General features: G+C 36.6%; 1 protein-coding gene across 1 annotated transcript; it reads left to right on the forward strand.

Annotated features, from left to right (window-relative positions):
* The first annotated feature begins 566 nt into the window (after positions 1-566).
* On the forward strand, positions 567-20,897 carry LOC142357928 (uncharacterized). The gene is made up of 4 exons (XM_075409419.1): positions 567-587; positions 6,007-6,129; positions 6,508-6,606; positions 20,877-20,897. The coding sequence occupies exons 1-4, from the start codon at positions 567-569 to the stop codon at positions 20,895-20,897; spliced, it is 264 nt and encodes an 87-aa protein (XP_075265534.1).
* Positions 20,898-25,872: the final 4,975 nt, after the last annotated feature.

Consider the following 25,872-nt stretch of genomic DNA (forward strand, 5'->3'; position numbering starts at 1 on the left):
TGTTCTCTGAATCTCAAAAAACCTCTAATTAAGTTATCCTGCAAACCTGGATCAATTAAAAAAACTTGAGTTTAGTGATTCACCTGCAATTTTGATAAAGCGATGGCAATTCTTCTCACTTTTACTTTTTTTTCGATTAATGACAGGACCATGAGGTAAGTACAGTACTGATCGTGACGGTGGTTCCTGCATTTAAACTGACTCACAACATTTTAATCCAGATCTGTTTGGAGTGTCTGGGGTTTATCAGATTGAGACTTGAATCCTGTTGTTCAGACGCAGTTCGAGGCTTTTAATTTCATTCGCGGCTAAGAAGTAATCGATATCAGGTTTTTTCAAAGAAATCAGAGGAAGGCGAATTTGATAAATTTCACAGTTTTGACTGTGTGAGATTTCTAGTGCTTTGTCTAATGAGCTAATGAGCTATTGAGCATACATTTTATTTGAGTAAAGTACATTCAGCTTCTATTTTTCAAAATATTTGAGCCAATTCAAAATATTTTCTATTCTCAAAATATTTGAGCCAATTCGTTGAATGGTTTTTCTTCAATGTCTTTCTGTGAGACATGGCAAACGAAGAGTTGACGGTGAGTCCTGTTTCCCATCATTGTTTTATGAGAAAGAACGTACACGCAAGCGAGAGTCAAGCCAAGCGATGTTTTGACGCCAATTGTATGTGTTTTACTACCTTGGATTACATCCAATGGGTACGTAATGGCAAACTTTATGACTCCAAGGGTTGCATCTATTGCACTATTGGGTATGTCCGGTAAATGAAGGTGTCGAAGATCTTTTTTTTAGGTGCTTTTCATATTCAGCGTTGAGGTACTGCGGAAATTTTGATGATTGTGCTTCGCGCGGAATTTCCTGAAAAAACTAGTTACTTCAACCAACAGGAAGATGAACTGGCTTCCGGGATCGAACAAAGAGTAGATATTGACTTTGCGTCCCCTTACAAATGGAACTGTTAAAAGTTATAGTTTCTCATACCTTTCAGGACGAGGAATCTTAACTTTGTGCATGCTTAAATTGTGCGTCGGGTCCAATGAGTTGAAAGAGGCACGTTGAATTCTTGTTGTTGTCACTGTTTTTACCAGAAAAAGTTTGATCATAGCATCATAGAATGTTTGTCCGCTTCTTTACTTGTGATTGTTTTAATACTTCTGCTTTGATTTTGTTGTTGAATGGATGGCTTGGTTGTTTGGTTCTTTCAATTTTGTGTCGGCTGATTTTGGTTGCTTATTGAGAAAACAGCCGCTGGCGGCATAACTTATTTTGAAGGATCATGGAAAATTATTTGCTGAAAAAATTTGGTAACGTTTTGTGGACGAACGGTGCTGCTTAAAACGTCTAATGCATAAACAGTTCGAGCAAAGATTGTTCCAGCTGAAAATTTCATACAGTTTGTCTGGCAAACTTTTTTGGTACTTCCGGCATGTAACGAGTATATGACTTTCTTGCATTTCTCGCAGACCTACTTCATAAATCAGCAGTTTTACGCAGAGGAAACGGCGGTTGACCATGTTGGCTTGCCGCGTGGTTTGAAGGCAATGAAATTTGTTTCCAACTCTTTGTAAACTTACTAGTTCTTTTATCAGTCTGTTTTTAAATGATAGGGTTAGTATTGTTACGTTCGAAATTTTTTGGATTATTAAATAGCTTGTGCGAATATTCTCTGTAGAATTTGTCAAGTCACTTTTGGCATTAAGAGAGAGTGGGTTTGTTAAAAAATGAAGGAATTGTATACTATGTCCGTTTTTCAATATATCTGAAAATATTTGCCTTTTCTCAAAATACTTTTCTAAATTACTGTTGTTTTTTCATCAATGCTGAGCTTCGCAATTAGCTTTGAAGCCCAATTTTCTGAAAAAACTCACCGTCTGAGAAAGAGAGGCAATTGATAAAAGTTTGCATGTTGTAACCGTTGATTGAGCGCCAGGCGTTCAGTTTACGAATGAAACCATTCTTAGCAATGTAGGGATCTCCAAAATTGATTCATAAGCTCTTTCAACGCAATTTGGTTGCAAGCTGGGTCACATGAGTAAGCTTTTCTTTTCTCTCAGTTTTTCCTACAAAGCAGTGTTGCAGGTATACGGCTTGTATCGGTAACATTGGTATTTTTGTAGACCAGGTTCAGTAAATTTTTTAATCCTCATATTGATTCAGTGGGTTTTATTTGGAAGTTTGGAACTGTTAGTGGTGAAGTTTGATGATTTTTTGGTTTGTAAACTAAATTTGATTGCAACCAGGAATGTTTCTTTTTGTATCTCAATTCGCGGCTGAAGCTGTTGACGTCCAGAAAACGACTAATTTGGAATTCAGTTCAAGTTATCGGAGAAGTATGGTTGGCTACTTTTTTTGAACATGAGAGTGCAAGGTTGCTGTTTGACAGTTTGTATTTGGATTTTCCGTAGTAGGCAGAAACAGAAGTGGCTATGATGACGTACAACTCACAAAAATGGTAACCTTGGTTGATTGGTTTTGAATTGGAGCAAGAAAATTCGTATCGTTTGGTTGTTGTGTTTGATTTGCCTTGTTCAATTTAACTGCAGTTGGGTATGTGGATTTCGATTTGAGAATTGTTTGATTGCAATACCGTAGGTAATGGCATTACTGAGACAAACTTTGTTCTGATTTGGATTATTTGATGGATTCCAAATGCCAGCGGATTGTCTGATGTTTTCAACAGCTGAAAGTTGCCTAATGTTGTAGCTACTGCTTTCAAAAAGATGTGGATTGGAAACTAATTTTTTGTTGCTCTATTTGTTCCAAATTTTGAATACGATTGAGTTGAAGTATTTGCTCATTTACTCATAATTGGTTTTGTCAGCTGAGCATTTATATTAAAATTGTTTGTAACGAGAACAAAAAATGTTTCTATCTGTCTATTGCAGTTTTTAATGGTTGCTTCAGTTGCATATTTAAAGCGGTGATCAACTTTGAAGTAGAGAACTGGCAATTTCTCCCATTGATGAATGAAATAATTTTGTCTGATTATGATCGCATTCGACAGGAAATAAAAACCCAGTGTGTTTCAATAGTTATGAAGTTTGTAGCTTACTGGTTGACCATGTTATCGTGGTTTCTGCATACAAACTTGTCCTCTGGGGTTTGAGGGTCACTCAAAACTAAACTTTTTTGAACAATTTCTGTGGATGTTGTGTGGATGCTGGCGTGGGAGCCTTTAATAACGAAATTGGCTGACTTCAACGTCGTGGAATCTTCTAATAATTCTTCAATCAATCCACTGGTAACCTGATCAAATTGTTGGTTGTTCTGGAGGAATTTAGCAGGAGGCTTGTGCTTCTTTCTCCTTTTGGAATGTAAAGCGTTGGTTTTGCTGGTTTTGGTGGAACTGAAAGGGAGACATCGCTGTCAGAGTTCTTTACTGTCATGTTGTCTTTTACTAATTTTTACTTAAATTTATTGTTTTCGGGTATTTGAAATGACAACTGACTCAATTGTCCATAAAGATCGAGACTATTAACTTCTGTTTCCAACTTCTTCAGAAAAGGAGGCAAGTTTGAGTGACGTTTCGTGACTGTGTTTAAAGTACTAGAGCATACTTTTTCAATCATGATCTCTTCAAGGTTTGTCTTCATCACTTCAACGCTCTTCTTGATTTCTTTGATCGGCGAAGAAAAAGTGCGGATGCTTTTCCTCTTCTCAAATGACGTTGGTAAGCTATCAAGTTGATTTTTCAAGTTAGGCAAATGGAATGTAGAATGCAAATGGATTTCTGAAAACGCAATAGGCACTCTTTGTTTCAACTTCATAAGCTCAAACAAAATTTGTAATTTTTTTTCTGTTGTGCAGCAATTTTTCGTTTCCATTTTTAGGTAGCAGCGTCTGTGAAGTTAGTATAAAGGATATATGAAAATTTTTTTTGAGGGACAAATTTTCGCTCTTGTTGCAGAAAAAACTCTGTTTATTGGAGTGGTCGAACAAGGAACAAGACTTCTGAGGTGACGTCTAAAAAACTCGGGCGATCTGATCCTGGTGTTGTGTGGAAACAAAAAAATGACGGGACTTCTTGGTCTGGAGACGTCTGAAAACCTTGAAAGAAATTATCCCCGACTTGACGACGTGACGTCTGCGACAGAAAGTTCGTCCTCTGGTGTGAATTCGTAGTCATTCGGTTTCACTCTTTGGGTGTCTGCAATTCAACTGCAAATAATACTTACAAAAGAAGCGGAAAGGAGCACAATGAGCTCTGAAATTACTTAACGGCTAATGGAAATAATTTTTGAGAGTGCCTGACGAACAACTGACTGCCTATTTTGTTATCTCTTCTGCAACAATTAAACTCGCAAAAACTATGTCTATTAGCTCTTTAGTAAATTCTGCTGCTCATGCACTTGCACTCTCTTGTAGGCTTTTTTTTGTTGTCAAAATGTTGTGCTTCTATGAAGCGAAAAAAGAGCGTTTTATAAGTAAAGAAACATGTATTCGTAGATTTATGAAAGCCTTCGGTCTCCCTTTTTCATTGATTCTTCATGCTTCTTAAGTTCTTTTTCAGTTGTCTGATGAACACACATAAATCTGGACGTAGGCAGCTTTGAATGCCGGAAAACCTGGTTATTGATTTTCTAAAGACCGATAGTCTGATAATGAACGCACAAATTTTTAATATTGGAGCGCACAAATTTTGGTTTGGAACGCGCAAAAATCTGGACACTTAAATTTTTTAGAACTCGATAGTCTGGACATAGGGTCTTTTGAATGCACGATAATCTGGAAATGAACTCACAATTTTTCAATTTCAAAGTGCACGAATTATAGTTCAAAAGCTACCAAGGTCTGGAAATGGAGATTTTTGAAAATACTGTGAACGTACGAAAAATTTTCAATGCCCGAAAATCTCGACATGGATACTTTCCGTCTGGCACTGTCTGTAAATATACACGTTTCTTCTGGGATGGTCTAGACAAATCAACTATTACTCTGGCACCTCAACCTGGGAATTTTTTAACCAATATATTTGCCTTGATTAAACCTCATTTGTCTATACTTTTTAAAAGTAAACAAAAATGAACCAGAATTTTTTTCTTTTTCTATAGATCAATCACTATGTTTCTTCGCATTCCATGCAAAAGATTTCGTTGATTCGTTTTTCCGTCAGCACTCGACATTTTCTCTGTACCCAAACCTTGCTGTACTTTTATATTTTTAGAAAAAGTCGCAAATCTGTAAATACCTTCCTGTATTGAGCAACATAAACAGAGTTTTTCAATTTTTAACCCTCCGAGCTAATTGCATGTCGTAGTTAGGTTGGCACTTGGAAATGGATGTTCTTTCCCGGGTCGAGAAAAAATCGGAAAAATATGTAAGATAAGCGGTGAAAAGTTAGTTTTTTCACCGCAAATTTCGTACATAATTTTGCGGTGAAATGCGATGAATGCGGTGAAATTATGTAAGATCACCGCTTGCTCTAGCGGTGATCTTACATAATTTCACCGCATTCACCGCATTTCACCGCAAAATTATGTACAAAATTTGCGGTGAAAAAACTAACTTTTCACCGCTTATCTTACATATTTTTCCAATTTTTTCGGTGAATTTTTATATGATCACAGCTTACTCAAGCGGTGAACTTACATAAATTTACCGCTTATCTTACAAATTTTTCCGATTTTTTGCGTTCAGGTTTTTGCTGCAGTAAATTTGTCTTAGCTTTTGCATGGGCCTTTTTAGCTTCTTTGAGGACTAGAGCCGGCGCATTACTGTGCTCCTTAAGGAGCGCACCTGATCTAGCCGCCAAAGAAAAAAACAAAGACCCTAAATAGCTAAGACTAATGCGCGAAGGGGTCACAAACAAGGGCGGGGGGTTATCGCGCCGCGCGAAGGGGTCACAAACAAGGGCGGGGGGTTATCGCGCTAAAGAAAGAAAGAGACAAACATATAATTGAACATCTAAATGCACAAGAAAGGGGGCAGAGAGAGGGCGGGGGGTATTGTGCTGCGCTAAGGGGTCACAAACAAGGGCGGGGGGTTATCGCGCTGAAGAAACAAACAAACAAACATATAAATGAACATCTAAAAGCACAAGAAAGGGGACTCAGAAAAAGGGTGGGGTTCAAGCGGAAAGCGAGAGCAGCGACGAAAAACGAACAAGCACGCGAACAGCGAGCGAGCGCAAAACGAGCGAAACAAAAACGAACGAGCGTGAAAACGAACGAGCGAAAAGCGAGCGACCGCAAAATGAGCGTGACAAAAACGAACGAGCGTGCAAGCGAACACACGAAAAGCGAGCGAGAGCAAAACGAAAACAACGAGCGTGAAAGTGGACGAGCGAAAAGCGAGCGAGCGCGAAACGAAGAGCCTGAAAGCAAACAAACGGAAAACGAGCGAGCGCAAAACGAGCAAAACGAAACCGGACGACCGTGACATCGAGCGAACGACCGAATTTGCCCAGAAGGCAATCCTAAAAAGCAGAAAAGGATTTTGCCATAAGCAAAGAAAACTGGAGAGAGAGAGAGAGAGAGAGAGAGAGAGAGAGAGAGAGAGAGAGAGAGAGAGAGAGAGAGAGAGAGAGAGAAGCGAGCAGATGCCCAGAAGGCAACAAAAAGAGGCGAGGTGCGCGCGAGAGAGAGGAAGAAAGAAAGAGTGAGAGAAAAAAGAGAGACTGAAGAGAGAGAGAGAGAGAGAGAGAGAGAGGGGGAGAGAGAGAGCAGACAGAGAGACAGACTGAGAGAGAGAAAAAGATAGAAAAAGAGGAAAAGAAAGAGAGAAGAAACAATTTTTGTTGAAACGCTATAGTTTTTGAGCTCAAAATTTGACGACAAATCCACTTCTGTTTTCGAAGACCAGCTAGGTCAAAAATTCATTCGTTTTCAGACTCTATTCTAATGTTGACACTCCTCCTTAGACCCTCAAATTATTTGAATAAGTCCTTGACTAGACTGAAAAATGATTTATGTTGAAACACTAAATAGGTGTTTTTGAGGCTCGAAATTTAACAGCATATCGACAACTTTTTTTGTACACCAGCTAGGTCAAAAATTCATTCGCTTTCAGACTCTATTCCAATGTTGACACTCCTCCTTAGACCATCAAATTAATTGAATAAGTCCTTGACTAGACTGAAAAGCGATTTATGTTGAAACACTAAATAGGTGTTTTCAGAGCTCGGAATTTAACAACGTATCGACAACTTTTTTTGCAGACAAGCTAGGTCAGAAATTCATTCGCTTTCAGACTCTTTTCCAATGCTGACACTCCTTCTTAGACCCTCAAATTAATTGAATAAATCCTTGACTAGACTGAAAAACGATTTATGTTGAAACACTAAATAGGTGTTTTCAGAGCTCGGAATTTAACAACGTATCGACAACGTTTTTTGCAGACAAGTTAGGTCAAAAATTCATTCGCTATCATACTCTATTCCAATGTTGACACTCCTCCTTAGACCCTCAAATTAATTGAATAAGTCCTTGACGAGACTGGAAAACGATTTATGTTGAAACACTAGATAGGTGTTTTCAGAGCTCGAAATTTAACAACGTATCGACAATTTTTTTTGTAGACCAGCTAGGTCAAAAATTCATTCACTTTCAGACTCTAATCCAATGTTGACACTCCTCCTTAGACCCTCAAACAAAATGAATAGGTCCTTGACTAGACTGAAAAACGACTTATGTTGAAACACTAAATAGGTGTTTTCAGAGCTCGAAAATTAACAACGTATCGACAACTTTTTTTGGTAGAACAGATAGGTCAAAAATTTATTCGCTTTCATACTCTATTGCAATGTTGACAATCCTCCTTAGACACTCAAATTAATTGAATAAGTCCTTGACCAGACTGAAAAACGATTTATGTTGAAACACTAAATAGGTGTTTTCAGAGCTGGAAATTTAACAACGTATCGACAACTTTTTTTGTAGAACAGCTAGGTCAAAAATTCATTCGCTTTCAGACTCTATTCCAATGTTGACACTCCTCCTTAGACCCTCAAATAAATTGAATAGGTCCTTGACTAGACTGAAAAACGATTTATGTTGAAACACTAAATAGGTGTTTTCAGAGCTCGAAATTTAACAACGTATCGACAACTTTTTTTGTAGACCAGCTAGGTCAAAAATTCATTCGCTTTCAGACTCTATTCCAATGTTGACACTCCTCCTTAGACCCTCAAATAAATTGAATAAGTCCTTGACTAGACTGAAAAACGATTTCTGTTGAAACACTAAATAGGTGTTTTCAGAGCTCGAAATTTAAAAACGTATCGACAACTATTTTTGTAGAACAGCTAGGCCAAAAAATCATTCGCTATCATACTCTATTCCAATGTTGACACTCCTCCTTAGACCCTCAAATTAATTGAATAAGTCCTTGACTAGACTGAAAAACGATTTATGTTGAAACAATAAATAGGTGTTTTCAGAGCTCAAAATTTAACAACGTATCAACAACTTTTTTTGTAGACCAGCTAGATCAAAAATTCATTCGCTTTCATACTCTATTGCAATGTTGACACTCCTCCTTAGACCCTCAAATTAATTGAAAAAGTCCTTGACTAGACTGAAAAACGATTTATGTTGAAACACTTAATAGGTGTTTTCAGAGCTCGAAATTTAACAACGTATCGGCAACTTTTTTTGTAGAACAGCTAGGCCAAAAAATCATTCGCTTTCATACTCTAATCCAATGTTGACACTCCTCCTCAGACCCTCAAATTAATTGAATAAGTCCTTGACTAGACTGAAAAACGACTTATGTTGAAACATTAAATAGGTGTTTTCAGAGCTCGAAATTTAACAACGTATCGACAACTTTTTTTGCAGACCAGCTAGGTCAAAAATTCATTCGCTTTCAGACTCTTTTCCAATGCTGACACTCCTTCTTAGACCCTGAAATTAATTGAATAAGTCCTTGACTAGACTGAAAAACGATTTATGTTGAAACAGTAAATAGGTGTTTTCAGAGCTCGAAATTTAACAACGTATCGACAACTTTTTTTGCAGACAAGCTAGGTCAAAAATTCATTCGCTTTCATACTCTATTGCAATGTTGACACTCCTCCTTAGACCCTCAAATTAATTGAAAAAGTCCTTGACTAGACTGAAAAACGATTTATGTTGAAACACTTAATAGGTGTTTTCAGAGCTCAAAATTTAACAACGTATCAACAACTTTTTTTGTAGACCAGCTAGATCAAAAATTCATTCGCTTTCATACTCTATTGCAATGTTGACACTCCTCCTTAGACCCTCAAATTAATTGAAAAAGTCCTTGACTAGACTGAAAAACGATTTATGTTGAAACACTTAATAGGTGTTTTCAGAGCTCGAAATTTAACAACGTATCGGCAACTTTTTTGTAGAACAGCTAGGCCAAAAAATCATTCGCTTTCATACTCTAATCCAATGTTGACACTCCTCCTCAGACCCTCAAATTAATTGAATAAGTCCTTGACTAGACTGAAAAACGACTTATGTTGAAACACTAAATAGGTGTTTTCAGAGCTCGAAATTTAACAACGTATCGACAACTTTTTTTGCAGACCAGCTAGGTCAAAAATTCATTCGCTTTCAGACTCTTTTCCAATGCTGACACTCCTTCTTAGACCCTGAAATTAATTGAATAAGTCCTTGACTAGACTGAAAAACGATTTATGTTGAAACAGTAAATAGGTGTTTTCAGAGCTCGAAATTTAACAACGTATCGACAACTTTTTTTGCAGACAAGCTAGGTCAAAAATTCATTCGCTATCATACTCTATTCCAATGTTGACACTCCTCCTTAGACCCTCAAATTAATTGAACAAGTCCTTGACCAGACTGAAAAATGATTTATGTTGAAACACTAGATAGGTGTTTTCAGAGCTCGAAATTAAACAACGTATCGACAATTTTTTTTGTAGACTAGCTAGGTCAAAAATTCATTCACTTTCAGACTCTAATCCAATGTTGACACTCCTCCTTAGACCCTCAAACAAATTGAATAGGTCCTTGACTAGACTGAAAAACGACTTATGTTGAAACACTAAATAGGTGTTTTCAGAGCTCGAAATTTAACAACGTATCGACAACTTTTTTTGCAGACCAGCTAGGTCAAAAATTCATTCGCTTTCAGACTCTTTTCCAATGCTGACACTCCTTCTTAGACCCTGAAATTAATTGAATAAGTCCTTGACTAGACTGAAAAACGACTTATGTTGAAACATTAAATAGGTGTTTTCAGAGCTCGAAATTTAACAACGTATCGACAACTTTTTTTGCAGACAAGCTAGGTCAAAAATTCATTCGCTTTCATACTCTATTGCAATGTTGACACTCCTCCTTAGACCCTCAAATTAATTGAAAAAGTCCTTGACTAGACTGAAAAACGATTTATGTTGAAACACTTAATAGGTGTTTTCAGAGCTCAAAATTTAACAACGTATCAACAACTTTTTTTGTAGACCAGCTAGATCAAAAATTCATTCGCTTTCATACTCTATTGCAATGTTGACACTCCTCCTTAGACCCTCAAATTAATTGAAAAAGTCCTTGACTAGACTGAAAAACGATTTATGTTGAAACACTTAATAGGTGTTTTCAGAGCTCGAAATTTAACAACGTATCGGCAACTTTTTTGTAGAACAGCTAGGCCAAAAAATCATTCGCTTTCATACTCTAATCCAATGTTGACACTCCTCCTCAGACCCTCAAATTAATTGAATAAGTCCTTGACTAGACTGAAAAACGATTTCTGTTGAAACACTAAATAGGTGTTTTCAGAGCTCGAAATTTAAAAACGTATCGACAACTATTTTTGTAGAACAGCTAGGCCAAAAAATCATTCGCTATCATACTCTATTCCAATGTTGACACTCCTCCTTAGACCCTCAAATTAATTGAATAAGTCCTTGACTAGACTGAAAAACGATTTATGTTGAAACAATAAATAGGTGTTTTCAGAGCTCAAAATTTAACAACGTATCAACAACTTTTTTTGTAGACCAGCTAGATCAAAAATTCATTCGCTTTCATACTCTATTGCAATGTTGACACTCCTCCTTAGACCCTCAAATTAATTGAAAAAGTCCTTGACTAGACTGAAAAACGATTTATGTTGAAACACTTAATAGGTGTTTTCAGAGCTCGAAATTTAACAACGTATCGGCAACTTTTTTTGTAGAACAGCTAGGCCAAAAAATCATTCGCTTTCATACTCTAATCCAATGTTGACACTCCTCCTCAGACCCTCAAATTAATTGAATAAGTCCTTGACTAGACTGAAAAACGACTTATGTTGAAACATTAAATAGGTGTTTTCAGAGCTCGAAATTTAACAACGTATCGACAACTTTTTTTGCAGACCAGCTAGGTCAAAAATTCATTCGCTTTCAGACTCTTTTCCAATGCTGACACTCCTTCTTAGACCCTGAAATTAATTGAATAAGTCCTTGACTAGACTGAAAAACGATTTATGTTGAAACAGTAAATAGGTGTTTTCAGAGCTCGAAATTTAACAACGTATCGACAACTTTTTTTGCAGACAAGCTAGGTCAAAAATTCATTCGCTTTCATACTCTATTGCAATGTTGACACTCCTCCTTAGACCCTCAAATTAATTGAAAAAGTCCTTGACTAGACTGAAAAACGATTTATGTTGAAACACTTAATAGGTGTTTTCAGAGCTCAAAATTTAACAACGTATCAACAACTTTTTTTGTAGACCAGCTAGATCAAAAATTCATTCGCTTTCATACTCTATTGCAATGTTGACACTCCTCCTTAGACCCTCAAATTAATTGAAAAAGTCCTTGACTAGACTGAAAAACGATTTATGTTGAAACACTTAATAGGTGTTTTCAGAGCTCGAAATTTAACAACGTATCGGCAACTTTTTTGTAGAACAGCTAGGCCAAAAAATCATTCGCTTTCATACTCTAATCCAATGTTGACACTCCTCCTCAGACCCTCAAATTAATTGAATAAGTCCTTGACTAGACTGAAAAACGACTTATGTTGAAACACTAAATAGGTGTTTTCAGAGCTCGAAATTTAACAACGTATCGACAACTTTTTTTGCAGACCAGCTAGGTCAAAAATTCATTCGCTTTCAGACTCTTTTCCAATGCTGACACTCCTTCTTAGACCCTGAAATTAATTGAATAAGTCCTTGACTAGACTGAAAAACGATTTATGTTGAAACAGTAAATAGGTGTTTTCAGAGCTCGAAATTTAACAACGTATCGACAACTTTTTTTGCAGACAAGCTAGGTCAAAAATTCATTCGCTATCATACTCTATTCCAATGTTGACACTCCTCCTTAGACCCTCAAATTAATTGAACAAGTCCTTGACCAGACTGAAAAATGATTTATGTTGAAACACTAGATAGGTGTTTTCAGAGCTCGAAATTAAACAACGTATCGACAATTTTTTTTGTAGACTAGCTAGGTCAAAAATTCATTCACTTTCAGACTCTAATCCAATGTTGACACTCCTCCTTAGACCCTCAAACAAATTGAATAGGTCCTTGACTAGACTGAAAAACGACTTATGTTGAAACACTAAATAGGTGTTTTCAGAGCTCGAAATTTAACAACGTATCGACAACTTTTTTTGCAGACCAGCTAGGTCAAAAATTCATTCGCTTTCAGACTCTTTTCCAATGCTGACACTCCTTCTTAGACCCTGAAATTAATTGAATAAGTCCTTGACTAGACTGAAAAACGACTTATGTTGAAACATTAAATAGGTGTTTTCAGAGCTCGAAATTTAACAACGTATCGACAACTTTTTTTGCAGACAAGCTAGGTCAAAAATTCATTCGCTTTCATACTCTATTGCAATGTTGACACTCCTCCTTAGACCCTCAAATTAATTGAAAAAGTCCTTGACTAGACTGAAAAACGATTTATGTTGAAACACTTAATAGGTGTTTTCAGAGCTCAAAATTTAACAACGTATCAACAACTTTTTTTGTAGACCAGCTAGATCAAAAATTCATTCGCTTTCATACTCTATTGCAATGTTGACACTCCTCCTTAGACCCTCAAATTAATTGAAAAAGTCCTTGACTAGACTGAAAAACGATTTATGTTGAAACACTTAATAGGTGTTTTCAGAGCTCGAAATTTAACAACGTATCGGCAACTTTTTTGTAGAACAGCTAGGCCAAAAAATCATTCGCTTTCATACTCTAATCCAATGTTGACACTCCTCCTCAGACCCTCAAATTAATTGAATAAGTCCTTGACTAGACTGAAAAACGACTTATGTTGAAACACTAAATAGGTGTTTTCAGAGCTCGAAATTTAACAACGTATCGACAACTTTTTTTGCAGACCAGCTAGGTCAAAAATTCATTCGCTTTCAGACTCTTTTCCAATGCTGACACTCCTTCTTAGACCCTGAAATTAATTGAATAAGTCCTTGACTAGACTGAAAAACGATTTATGTTGAAACAGTAAATAGGTGTTTTCAGAGCTCGAAATTTAACAACGTATCGACAACTTTTTTTGCAGACAAGCTAGGTCAAAAATTCATTCGCTATCATACTCTATTCCAATGTTGACACTCCTCCTTAGACCCTCAAATTAATTGAACAAGTCCTTGACCAGACTGAAAAATGATTTATGTTGAAACACTAGATAGGTGTTTTCAGAGCTCGAAATTAAACAACGTATCGACAATTTTTTTTGTAGACTAGCTAGGTCAAAAATTCATTCACTTTCAGACTCTAATCCAATGTTGACACTCCTCCTTAGACCCTCAAACAAATTGAATAGGTCCTTGACTAGACTGAAAAACGACTTATGTTGAAACACTAAATAGGTGTTTTCAGAGCTCGAAATTTAACAACGTATCGACAACTTTTTTTGCAGACCAGCTAGGTCAAAAATTCATTCGCTTTCAGACTCTTTTCCAATGCTGACACTCCTTCTTAGACCCTGAAATTAATTGAATAAGTCCTTGACTAGACTGAAAAACGATTTATGTTGAAACAGTAAATAGGTGTTTTCAGAGCTCAAAATTTAACAAGGTATCGACAACTTTTTTTGCAGACAAGCTAGGTCAAAAATTCATTCGCTTTCATACTCTATTGCAATGTTGACACTCCTCCTTAGACCCTCAAATTAATTGAAAAAGTCCTTGACTAGACTGAAAAACGATTTATGTTGAAACACTTAATAGGTGTTTTCAGAGCTCAAAATTTAACAACGTATCAACAACTTTTTTTGTAGACCAGCTAGATCAAAAATTCATTCGCTTTCATACTCTATTGCAATGTTGACACTCCTCCTTAGAACCTCAAATTAATTGAAAAAGTCCTTGACTAGACTGAAAAACGATTTATGTTGAAACACTTAATAGGTGTTTTCAGAGCTCGAAATTTAACAACGTATCGACAACTTTTTTTGCAGACCAGCTAGGTCAAAAATTCATTCGCTTTCAGACTCTTTTCCAATGCTGACACTCCTTCTTAGACCCTCAAATTAATTGAATAAGTCCTTGACTAGACTGAAAAACGATTTATGTTGAAACAGTAAATAGGTGTTTTCAGAGCTCGAAATTTAACAACGTATCGACAACTTTTTTTGCAGACAAGCCAGGTCAAAAATTCATTCGCTATCATACTCTATTCCAATGTTGACACTCCTCCTTAGACCCTCAAATTAATTGAACAAGTCCTTGACCAGACTGAAAAATGATTTATGTTGAAACACTAGATAGGTGTTTTCAGAGCTCGAAATTAAACAACGTATCGACAATTTTTTTTGTAGACTAGCTAGGTCAAAAATTCATTCACTTTCAGACTCTAATCCAATGTTGACACTCCTCCTTAGACCCTCAAACAAATTGAATAGGTCCTTGACTAGACTGAAAAACGATTTATGTTGAAACAATAAATAGGTGTTTTCAGAGCTCGAAAATTAACAACGTATCGACAACTTTTTTTGGTAGAACAGATAGGTCAAAAATTCATTCGCTTTCATACTCTATTGCAATGTTGACACTTCTCCTTAGACACTGAAATTAATTGAATAAGTCCTTGACTAGACTGAAAAACGATTTATGTTGAAACACTTAATAGGTGTTTTCAGAGCTCGAAATTTAACAACGTATCGACATATTTTTTTGTAGACCAGCTAGGTCAAAAATTCATTCGCTTTCAGACTCTATTCCAATGTTGACACTCCTCCTTAGACCCTCAAATAAATTGAATAAGTCCTTGACTAGACTGAAAAACGATTTCTGTTGAAACACTAAATAGGTGTTTTCAGAGCTCGAAATTTAACACCGTATCGACAACTATTTTTGTAGAACAGCTAGGTCAAAAATTCATTCGCTTTCATACTCTATTGCAATGTTGACACTCCTCCTTAGACCCTCAAATTAATTGAATAAGTCCTTGACTAGACTGAAAAACGATTTATGTTGAAACACTTAAAAGGTGTTTTCAGAGCTCGAAATTTAACAACGTATCGACATATTTTTTTGTAGACCAGCTAGGTCAAAAATTCATTCGCTTTCAGACTCTATTCTAATGTTGACACTCCTCCTTAGACCCTCAAATTAATTGAAAAAGTCCTTGACTAGACTGAAAAACGATTTATGTTGAAACACTAAATAGGTGTTTTCAGAGCTCGAAATTTAACAACGTATCGACAACTTTTTTTTGTAGACCAGCTAGGTCAAAAATTCATTCGCTTTCAGACTCTATTCCAATGTTGACACTCCTCCTTAGACCCTCAAATAAATTGAATAAGTCCTTGACTAGACTGAAAAACGATTTCTGTTGAAACACTAAATAGGTGTTTTCAGAGCTCGAAATTTAACACCGTATCGACAACTAATTTTGTAGAACAGCTAGGTCAAAAATTCATTCGCTTTCATACTCTATTGCAATGTTGACACTCCTCCTTAGACCCTCAAATTAATTGAATAAGTCCTTGACTAGACTGAAAAACGATTTATGTTGAAACACTTAAAAGGTGTTTTCAGAGCTCGAAATTTAACAACGTATCGACATATTTTTTTGTAGACCAGCTAGGTCAAAAATTCATTCGCTTTCAGACTCTATTCTAATGTTGACACTCCTCCTTAGACCCTCAAATTAATTGAAAAAGTCCTTGACTAGACTGAAAAACGATTTATGTTGAAACACTTAATAGGTGTTTTCAGAGCTCAAAATTTAACAACGTATCGACAACTTTTTTTGTAGAACATCTAGGCCAAAAAATCATTCGCTATCATACTCTATTCCAATGTTGACACTCCTCCTTAGACCCTCAAATTTATTGAATAAGTCCTTGACGAGACTGAAAAACGATTTATATTGAAACACTAAATAGGTGTTTTCAGAGCTCGAAATTTAACAACGTATCGACAATTTTTTTTGTAGACCAGCTCAGTCAAAAATTCATTCGCTTTCTGACTCTAATCCAATGTTGACACTCCTCCTTAGACCCTCAAATAAATTGAATAAGTCCTTGACTAGACTGAAAAACGATTTATGTTGAAACACTAAATAGGTGTTTTCAGAGCTCGACATTTAACAACGTATCGACAATTTTTTTGGTAGAACAGCTAGGTCAAAAATTCATTCGCTTTCATACTCTATTGCAATATTGACACTCATCCTTAGACACTCAAATTAATTGAATGAGTCCTTGACTAGACTGAAAAACGATTTATGTTGAAACACTTAATATGTGTTTTCAGAGCTCGAAATTTAACAACGTATCGACAACTTTTTTTGTAGAACAGCTAGACCAAAAAATCATTCGCTATCAAACTCTATTCCAATGTTGACACTCCTCCTTAGACCCTCAAATTAATTGAATAAGTCCTTGACTAGACTGAAAAACGATTTATGTTGAAACACTAAATAGGTGTTTTCAGAGCTCGAAATTTAACAACGTATCGACAACTTTTTTTGTAGACCAGCTAAGTCAAAAATTCATTCGCTTTCAGACTCTATTCCAATGTTGACACTCCTCCTTAGACCCTCAAATAAATTGAATAAGTCCTTGACTAGACTGAAAAACGATTTATGTTGAAACATTTAATAGGTGTTTTCAGAGCTCGAAATTTAACAACGTATCGACAACTTTTTTTCTAGACCAGATAAGTCAAAAATTCATTCGCTTTCAGACTCTATTCCAATGTTGACACTCCTCCTTAGACCCTCAAATTAATTGAAAAAGTCCTTGACTAGACTGAAAAACGATTTATGTTGAAACACTTAATAGGTGTTTTCAGAGCTCAAAATCTAACAACGTATCGACAACTTTTTTTGTAGAACATCTAGGCCAAAAAATCATTCGCTATCATACTCTATTCCAATGTTGACACTCCTCCTTAGACCCTCAAATTTATTGAATAAGTCCTTGACGAGACTGAAAAACGATTTATGTTGAAACACTAAATAGGTGTTTTCAGAGCTCGAAATTTAACAACGTATCGACAATTTTTTTTGTAGACCAGCTAAGTCAAAAATTCATTCGCTTTCTGACTCTAATCCAATGTTGACACTCCTCCTTAGACCCTCAAATAAATTGAATAAGTCCTTGACTAGACTGAAAAACGATTTATGTTGAAACACTAAATAGGTGTTTTCAGAGCTCGAAATTTAACAACGTATCGACAATTTTTTTGGTAGAACAGCTAGGTCAAAAATTCATTCGCTTTCTGACTCTAATCCAATGTTGACACTCCTCCTTAGACCCTCAAATAAATTGAATAAGTCCTTGACTAGACTGAAAAACGATTTATGTTGAAACACTTAATATGTGTTTTCAGAGCTCGAAATTTAACAACGTATCGACAACTTTTTTTTGTAGAACAGCTAGACCAAAAAATCATTCGCTATCAAACTCTATTCCAATGTTGACACTCCTCCTTAGACCCTCAAATTAATTGAATAAGTCCTTGACTAGACTGAAAAACGATTTCTGTTGAAACACTTAATAGGTGTTTTCAGAGCTCGAAATTTAACAACGTATCGACAACTTTTTTTGTAGAACAGCTAGGCCAAAAAATCAATCGCTATCATACTCTATTCCAATGTTGACACTCCTCCTTAGACCCTCAAATTAATTGAACAAGTCCTTGACTAGACTGAAAAACGATTTATGTTGAAACACTAAATAGGTGTTTTCAGAGCTCAAAATTTAACAACGTATCGACAACTTTTTTTGTAGAACAGCTAGGCCAAAAAATCATTCGCTATCATACTCTATTCCAATGTTGACACTCCTCCTTAGACACTCAAATTAATTGAATAAGTCCTTGACTAGACTGAAAAACGATTTATGTTGAAACACTAAATAGGTGTTTTCAGAGCTCGAAATTTAACAACGTATCGACAACTTTTTTGGTAGAATAGCTAGGTCAAAAATTCATTCCCTTTCATACTCTATTGCAATGTTGACACTGCTCCTTAGACACTCAAATTAATTGAATAAGTCCTTGACTAGACTGAAAAACGATTTATGTTGAAACACTTAATAGGTGTTTTCAGAGCTCGAAAATTAACAACGTATCGACAACTTTTTTTTGTAGACCAGCTAGGTCAAAAATTCATTCACTTTCAGACTCTATTCTAATGTTGACACGCCTCCTTAGACCCTCAAATTAATTGAATAAGTCCTTGACTAGACTGAAAAACGATTTATGTTGAAACACTTAATAGGTGTTTTCAGAGCTCGAAATTTAACAACGTATCGACAACTTTTTTTGTAGAACAGCTAGGCCAAAAAACCATCCGCTATCAAACTCTATTCCAATGTTGACACTGCTCCTTAGACACTCAAATTAATTGAATAAGTCCTTGACTAGACTGAAAAACGATTTATGTTGAAACACTTAATAGGTGTTTTCAGAGCTCGAAAATTAACAACGTATCGACAACTTTTTTTGTAGACCAGCTAGATCAAAAATTCATTCACTTTCAGACTCTATTCTAATGTTGACACGCCTCCTTAGACCCTCAAATTAATTGAATAAGTCCTTGACTAGACTGAAAAACGATTTATGTTGAAACACTTAATAGGTGTTTTCAGAGCTCGAAATTTAACAACGTATCGACAACTTTTTTTGTAGAACAGCTAGGCCAAAAAATCATCCGCTATCAAACTCTATTCCAATGTTGACACTCCTCCTTAGACCCTCAAATTAATTGAATAAGTCCTTGACTAGACTGAAAAACGATTTATGTTGAAACACTAAATAGGTGTTTTCAGAGCTCGAAATTTAACAGCGTATCGACAATTTTTTTTGTAGACCAGCTAGGTCAAAAATTCATTCCCTTTCATACTCTATTGCAATGTTGACACTCCTCCTTAGACACTCAAATTAATTGAATAAGTCCTTGACTAGACTGAAAACCGATTTATGTTGAAACACTTAATAGGTGTTTTCAGAGCTCGAAATTTAACAACGTATCGACAACTTTTTTTGTAGACCAGCTAGGTCAAAAATTCATTCGCTTTCAGACTCTATTCTAATGTTTACACTCCTCCTTGGACCCTCAAAATAATTGAATAAGTCCTTGACTAGACTGAAAAACGATTTATGTTGAAACACTAAATAGGTGTTTTCAGAGCTCGAAATTTAACCACGTATCGACAACTTTTTTTGTAGAACAGCTAGGCCAAAAAATCATTTGCTTTCATACTCTAATCCAATGTTGACACTCCTCCTCAGACCCTCAAATTAATTGAATAAGTCCTTGACTAGACTGAAAAACGACTTATGTTGAAACACTAAATAGGTGTTTTCAGAGCTCGAAATTTAACAACGTATCGACAACTTTTTTTGTAGACCAGCTAGGTAAAAAAATCGTTCGCTTTCAGACTCTATTCCAATGTTGACACTCCTCCTTAGACCCTCAAATTAATTGAATAAGTCCTTGACTAGACTGAAAAGCGATTTATCTTGAAACACTAAATAGGTGTTTTCAGAGCTCGAAATTTAACAACGTATCGACAACTTTTTTTGTAGACCAGCTAGGTCAAAAAATCATTCCCTTTCATACTCTATTGCAATGTTGACACTCCTCCTTAGACACTCAAATTAATTGAATAAGTCCTTGACTATACTGAAAAACGATTTATGTTGAAACACTTAATAGGTGTTTTCAGAGCTCGAAATTTAACAACGTATCGGCAACTTTTTTTGTAAACCAGCTAGGTCAAAAATTCATTCCCTTTCAGACTCTATTCTAATGTTTACACTCCTCCTTGGACCCTCAAATTAATTGAATAAGTCCTTGATTAGACTGAAAAACGATTTATGTTGAAACACTAAATAGGTGTTTTCAGAGCTCGAAATTTAACCACGTATCGACAACTTTTTTTGTAGAACAGCTAGGCCAAAAAATCATTCGCTTTCATACTCTAATCCAATGTTGACACTCCTCCTCAGACCCTCAATTTAATTGAGTAAGTCCTTGACTAGACTGAAAAACGACTTATGTTGAAACACTAAATAGGTGTTTTCAGAGCTCGAAATTTAACAACGTATCGACAACTTTTTTTGTTGACCAGCTAGGTCAAAAAATTGTTCGCTTTCAGACTCTATTCCAATGTTGACACTCCTCCTTAGACCCTCAAATTAATTGAATAAGTCCTTGACTAGACTGAAAAGCGATTTATCTTGAAACACTAAATAGGTGTTTTCAGAGCTCGAAATTTAACAACGTATCGACAACTTTTTTCGTAGACCAGCTAGGTCAAAAATTCATTCGCTTTCTGGTTCTATTCGGAGTTTGACACTGCTCCCTAGACCCTCAAACTAATTGAATTAGTCCTTCACTAGGTTGAAAAACTTTACGTTGATATCTAGTTTGACACAAAGTATTAATCATGCTCAAAGTGTTTTAGCAGCTTCACAAAATACAATTGATCGTATGAAATCCGGATTAATTTGCAGGATATATCAACGACGTCATAGTGAAGAGTCTCTTCCGTTTGTTCAACAGCAAAACCTAGAGGTTCAAACTTTTCGCAGCACTCGGCAAAGTCAGTTCCTTCTAAGTTAATGGCAAGTCTTTCTAAAATTTTAAAGACGCGAATCAAGCATCGCACTGTTCCATTGTCATAAAATGCAATCAATTGTCCCACTTTTGAATCTTTTCCGATCTCAACATAGCTATTACTAGTGCTTCGGGAGTAGCAGGCGCAATCAAGAAGAAACTTTCCGTCATATCGGCAGAAAATTTTAGCGGAGGGGAACTGATCAAACAACATTTTAACTTCCTGTGTTTCAACTAACCCGTAGTCTTCTTTAATTGGCAGTTTTTTCCCGAGTAAATTTGAAACCAAAGGTTTCAAAGAATCGTCTTTTAGATCTGACAGCATCAGTTCGCGATTTCGGACATATCTTTGAAATAATAACTTTCACGTGTTAACTGTTCCAGTTATAGGCCGGATTAGATAATGATTAGCAGATGCAAAAAGTGACGCAGAAGTGGTCCACAGGGGTCCAAAAAATTCACATTGCCAAGCGAGGTGCCGCAACAGATGAAAATTAATCGACTCAAATTGTCTTCCTGATTACTTGAAATGCATATTTCTACAAAAAGCTTCCAAAAGCAATCCACATAAAGAAGCATTTTCCCCACTCTCATAGAGCGAACGAAGTGCAAAAACAAGGTAGTTTAAATCACGGAAATCTGAATAGTCGTTAAGAAGAGGTCGGAAAACAATCGGCGCTAGATACAGGAGATACATTTTTAATTCATTTGCTTTGAAATGCTTCAAGTTATCAAGAGAACGAACACTTCGCTTAATCTCTGACGGTAATTTTAGATTGACTGTTGCATACTCAATTGTGACTGGAGATCCACTGATCTCAAAAAGAAACTCCAACAAGTCTTTAGCAACACCTTTAGAAAGTTGGTGCATCGTATCTATAGGGGCAGTGAGAGGAAGATTTGGAATAACTTTAAACACATAAGGGTAACCTTGAACACCTTTGCTATCAATTTCGGGATCGTCTTTTTTGTTTGATTTCCTGTTAGCAACATCGCCGCTTTCAAACAGGATAGATTGGCGATAATGATTTTCCGGTTTTCTCATTTTCAAATCTTCGCTATGAGGGTAAAAGTGGGCCCCAAGCCTATGCTTGCCTCTCATTTCACATAAAGTGCAACCATAATACCCGTTAAATTTTTTCATTTTAAGGACACTACTCTTGCAAGGAAGATCTACAATTAAGGCAATTGTCTTAAATTTTGCATCAAAAACATAGTCCTCGGCGTTTACAGTGAACTTTCTTGATATTTCCTGTTGATAACTTTTGAAGATATCGTCCCAAGGCAAATCCCCACTTCCATACCAAACACTACAAAGAACAATACTCTCATATTTCGATCGAAGAATTGGTGGCAGATCCGCTAAAGCAACCCACACAGGGTATGCCGACTCGTTCGCACAATCACGAACAATGGCTCCATCTGTATTCACAATCAGTCGGAGGCGCATGCAGTCACCTTCTAAGACGGGTTCCAAATTCAAGTCTTTATATTGTTCTCGGGTTGAACTGTACCTTAGAATATGTTCGTGATTTTTCTCTACAACAGATCTAAGATGTTCAAAAAAATGCAGACAAATCAACTCGCCATTATCGTAACACGTGAGACTTTTAGTATAGTTATTTGAGAGTTCAGGAATCAGCATTTTCACGCTGAAAGGCGTCGGGAACCCAGAATTAGGATGAAAAAATTGCTCTCGTTTAATCGGATCATATAGAAGTTCGTCCGAGCCCCCATGTTTTGCCACAAGGGTTAGAAGCGAAATTAGGGCATTGTGGACTGTAACGTTGGAGTTCCCACATAGAATGTTCTCGGGAAAATTCAGTTGAGGAAAACTTGATGAGCTAACTAATGGCGTTCTGTCTGGGCTTCGTTCGCTACTTGTTTCCGACTGATCATCAGTTGTAAAAAGGGAGTAGCCGCGTGCTGCAACGGAAGACGATATCACTTGATCAGAAATCGGAACTGGTTCATAATCTGATAGAAATGGTTGCTCGTCATCAATTTGACCGGAAAAACTTGCTGTCTGTTCAATAAAGCCGTCAATTACTTCAACAGGATCAGTTTTAGAAGATCGGTGCACCTTGACGCTACCCTTGTGCTGTCTTCCCAACCTTCTTTTCCTATATATTGCCTTACTATTAACAGAAATCTCCCCAACGGTATCTTTTTCAGAGAAAGTGCCAACAGATTCTGCAAGAGCATTTCCTACATCTGAATCATCCGACGATGTCTCGTTTTCAGTTAAGTGACTAAACAAAAGAGGGGAGCCAATTTTTGACTGCTTTTCTGTTGGGCTTGAAACATGCGTGCCTTCTGAAGAATTGTCTGAACTCGAGCAGTCAAACGATTTTCACAAGAAGCAAAAAATTTGCCCTCGTGATTGCTCGCATCTGGTTCAATTCGAGAAGAGTGTTTTTCAGCACAATAATCACATTTGCACTCTCCAAAGCTGCCAAAAAAAGAATCTCCGTAATTGACTGTTATTTCCTCGCCTGGTTTTATTGACCGTATGACTTGAAGTCTCAATGCTTTATACGGCAAGTAATTGCAGCTGTAAACCTGGAAATAACGTGTGCTAGGATAACAACTGTGATTGACAAATCTTGTCACTCCAAGCAATACCACTTCCTTCTCCGTAAAACTGCTTTTCATAATTGAAAGGGGGCTCAGTTTTTCTTTCAAACTATCGGGAATCTCTTCAATTATTCCAACAATGTCCTCCAGTGGCTCAAATTTTGGCTTCAGCAATTTCCCAGTTACATTGAAAAGGCCGAAAACTCCAAACTTGTCCGGCAAAATTCTGTAACCTTTATTATCTGCCTCCCGGTACAGTTTCGAAAAGCCTTCTAAAGTCTTGGCAAGAGTTGAATTCGAGCTCACCTCATTAAGAAAATCTGAGAAGTCATCAATTTTGTACATCATCATTGGCCTACGCTCTTGCGGCTTCAAAATATTGGACACAACAAAAGCATCAGCTATCACTAGCTTTTCACAAACTGACATTTTGCACCTGAAGAGCCATATTCGCAATCAATACTATATGAACATAACCGAATATTGTTGGTTCAGTTGCGCTGTAACAACAGAACGCGCGACAAAAAAGTGTTAGCGGAAAATGCATTAGAAAGACATGACTAAAATAACTGCGAGCAATTAGAACTGGGAAAACAAAACTTGAACTCATACAAATTTTTCATTCTGACCAAGATGCTTCCAGAAAAGCTATCTTCAAGCTATTTTAACAAACAATTAAACAACATAATTTGGAGTTTGGCACCGAAAACATTTGTAACTTGATTTAAAAACCAATAAATTGACTCCTCGAAAAATCTGAGCACAAACGCACGTGACTGAACAGATTAAAACTGCGATTTGACTTCTGGCAATCAATGATAAACTTTAAACAATAATTCTAATTAACACTAAATCTAAATAATTCTAATTCTATTTAAGCTTCGTCATCTAATTGCTCTTGAGTATTGGATCTTTCGACAGAATAGTCACTTGGTTGGAACGAACTGTTAGTGTCCGTAGCAGTAACATGACCTTCGTTTTCAGCAAACCTGCAGCTGTCTCGAACCAACTGATTGTACGATTTCCTTGCCACTTTGTAGGCAAGATTTGGAGTTACCGGATACTTCTGACGCACTACATTTTTGAATTTTTCCGAAAGCTCGTCAGATACCGGAGAACGAATATTGTCCGCCTTTCGCTTCGGGGAAATCAGCTTGTTTATTTCTCCAGAAGAAAAGAGATGAGTGCCAATCGAACGTCCAAATGATACACATCGCTTCCTGCGGAGATAGTCATTAAATCAAATCCATCATGGAGGACTGGCGTTTGTTGTACCTCCCATTCGGGATACTCATCCACGCTTTGGAAGTTGTGTTTCAAGTAGGAGATCTCCTCTTTTAACAGCAGTCGCTATAAAAGCAGCCTTTTAAAAACTCTCAATAACAATTGAAAGACAAAAATTTATACCTTTATCTCAAAGATTAACCGATCATTAGGTATTTCTAGATCAAAATTTTCAAAAGCTCTTTTCTGAAGCTCATTAGCCATAAAAAGACCTTTCCTACCTTAATAACAAAGACTGCCTGGTTTTTTTGTATCTGTAGAAGAATATCTAGAAGCTGATTTTCCAAACTCATTCACGATAAAAAAGACCGTCATATGTTTATAAAAAAGATTACCTGATCTTTTAGTGTTTCTAGAAGAAAATTCCTTCTCTTGGTCTGCCTCACACACTCTTCATTAAAAGCTTTCATCAAAGAAGCCATTCTCATTTCGTGAGCGGTGGCAAACTCTTCAAACATATCGCAATCAGAATCTGGATCTGAGTCTTGACCACGATTGGCGGGTGTAAGCTTTGGACAAGGTGGTAAATCACGCAATTCAATTGGCCCCACTTGTGTTGGAGTCTTCAATGTCGTCTCCTTGGAGGTAATTCGAGGTTTCTTTGATTGATTTGGAGACACGCCTAAAGCCGGCAAGGAGCTTTGCTTGGTATTCGTGCCAGTCTTTGATAGGAAGTTCACGTCATCAAAGACTTGTCGTTTACGATCGACCTTAACAAACGTGACTTTCAAGCTTTCAGGTCTCACACCACTTTTCAATTGCGCCTCATATTTTTCGTAGACTTCTTTTGCATTTTTTTTGGAACCCTTGAAGAGCAATCGACACGAAACATTCATGCCATCAATTTTCAAAGTCGTAGTTTTATTTTCTTCCAACGTCGATCGTTGGATATAGCTGAAATTTTCTGGCCATAGCTCACTGATAACACCCAATAGATGCACTTCCTTAGAGCCAACAAAAATCCATTTCTGTTCTGCTTTCATCAGAGATAGTTTGACTGAGTTGTTTATCTCGACTTCAGAATCAGATTCA

Source organism: Convolutriloba macropyga, unplaced genomic scaffold (genome assembly GCF_964194025.1).
Source record: "Convolutriloba macropyga unplaced genomic scaffold, txConMacr16.3 SCAFFOLD_565, whole genome shotgun sequence".
NCBI classification, from domain to species: Eukaryota; Metazoa; Xenacoelomorpha; order Acoela; family Convolutidae; genus Convolutriloba; species Convolutriloba macropyga.

Excerpts from the sequence above, each read along its gene's own strand:
- LOC142357928 (XM_075409419.1), top strand. The coding sequence starts at position 567 with ATGGCAAACGAAGAGTTGACG. Across the intron at positions 588-6,006 it reads TGGCAAACGAAGAGTTGACG|AAACAAACAAACAAACATAT; the intron begins GTGAGTCCTGTT and ends ATCGCGCTGAAG. Across the intron at positions 6,607-20,876 it reads GAGAGAGGAAGAAAGAAAGA|GATATATCAACGACGTCATA; the intron begins GTGAGAGAAAAA and ends ATTAATTTGCAG.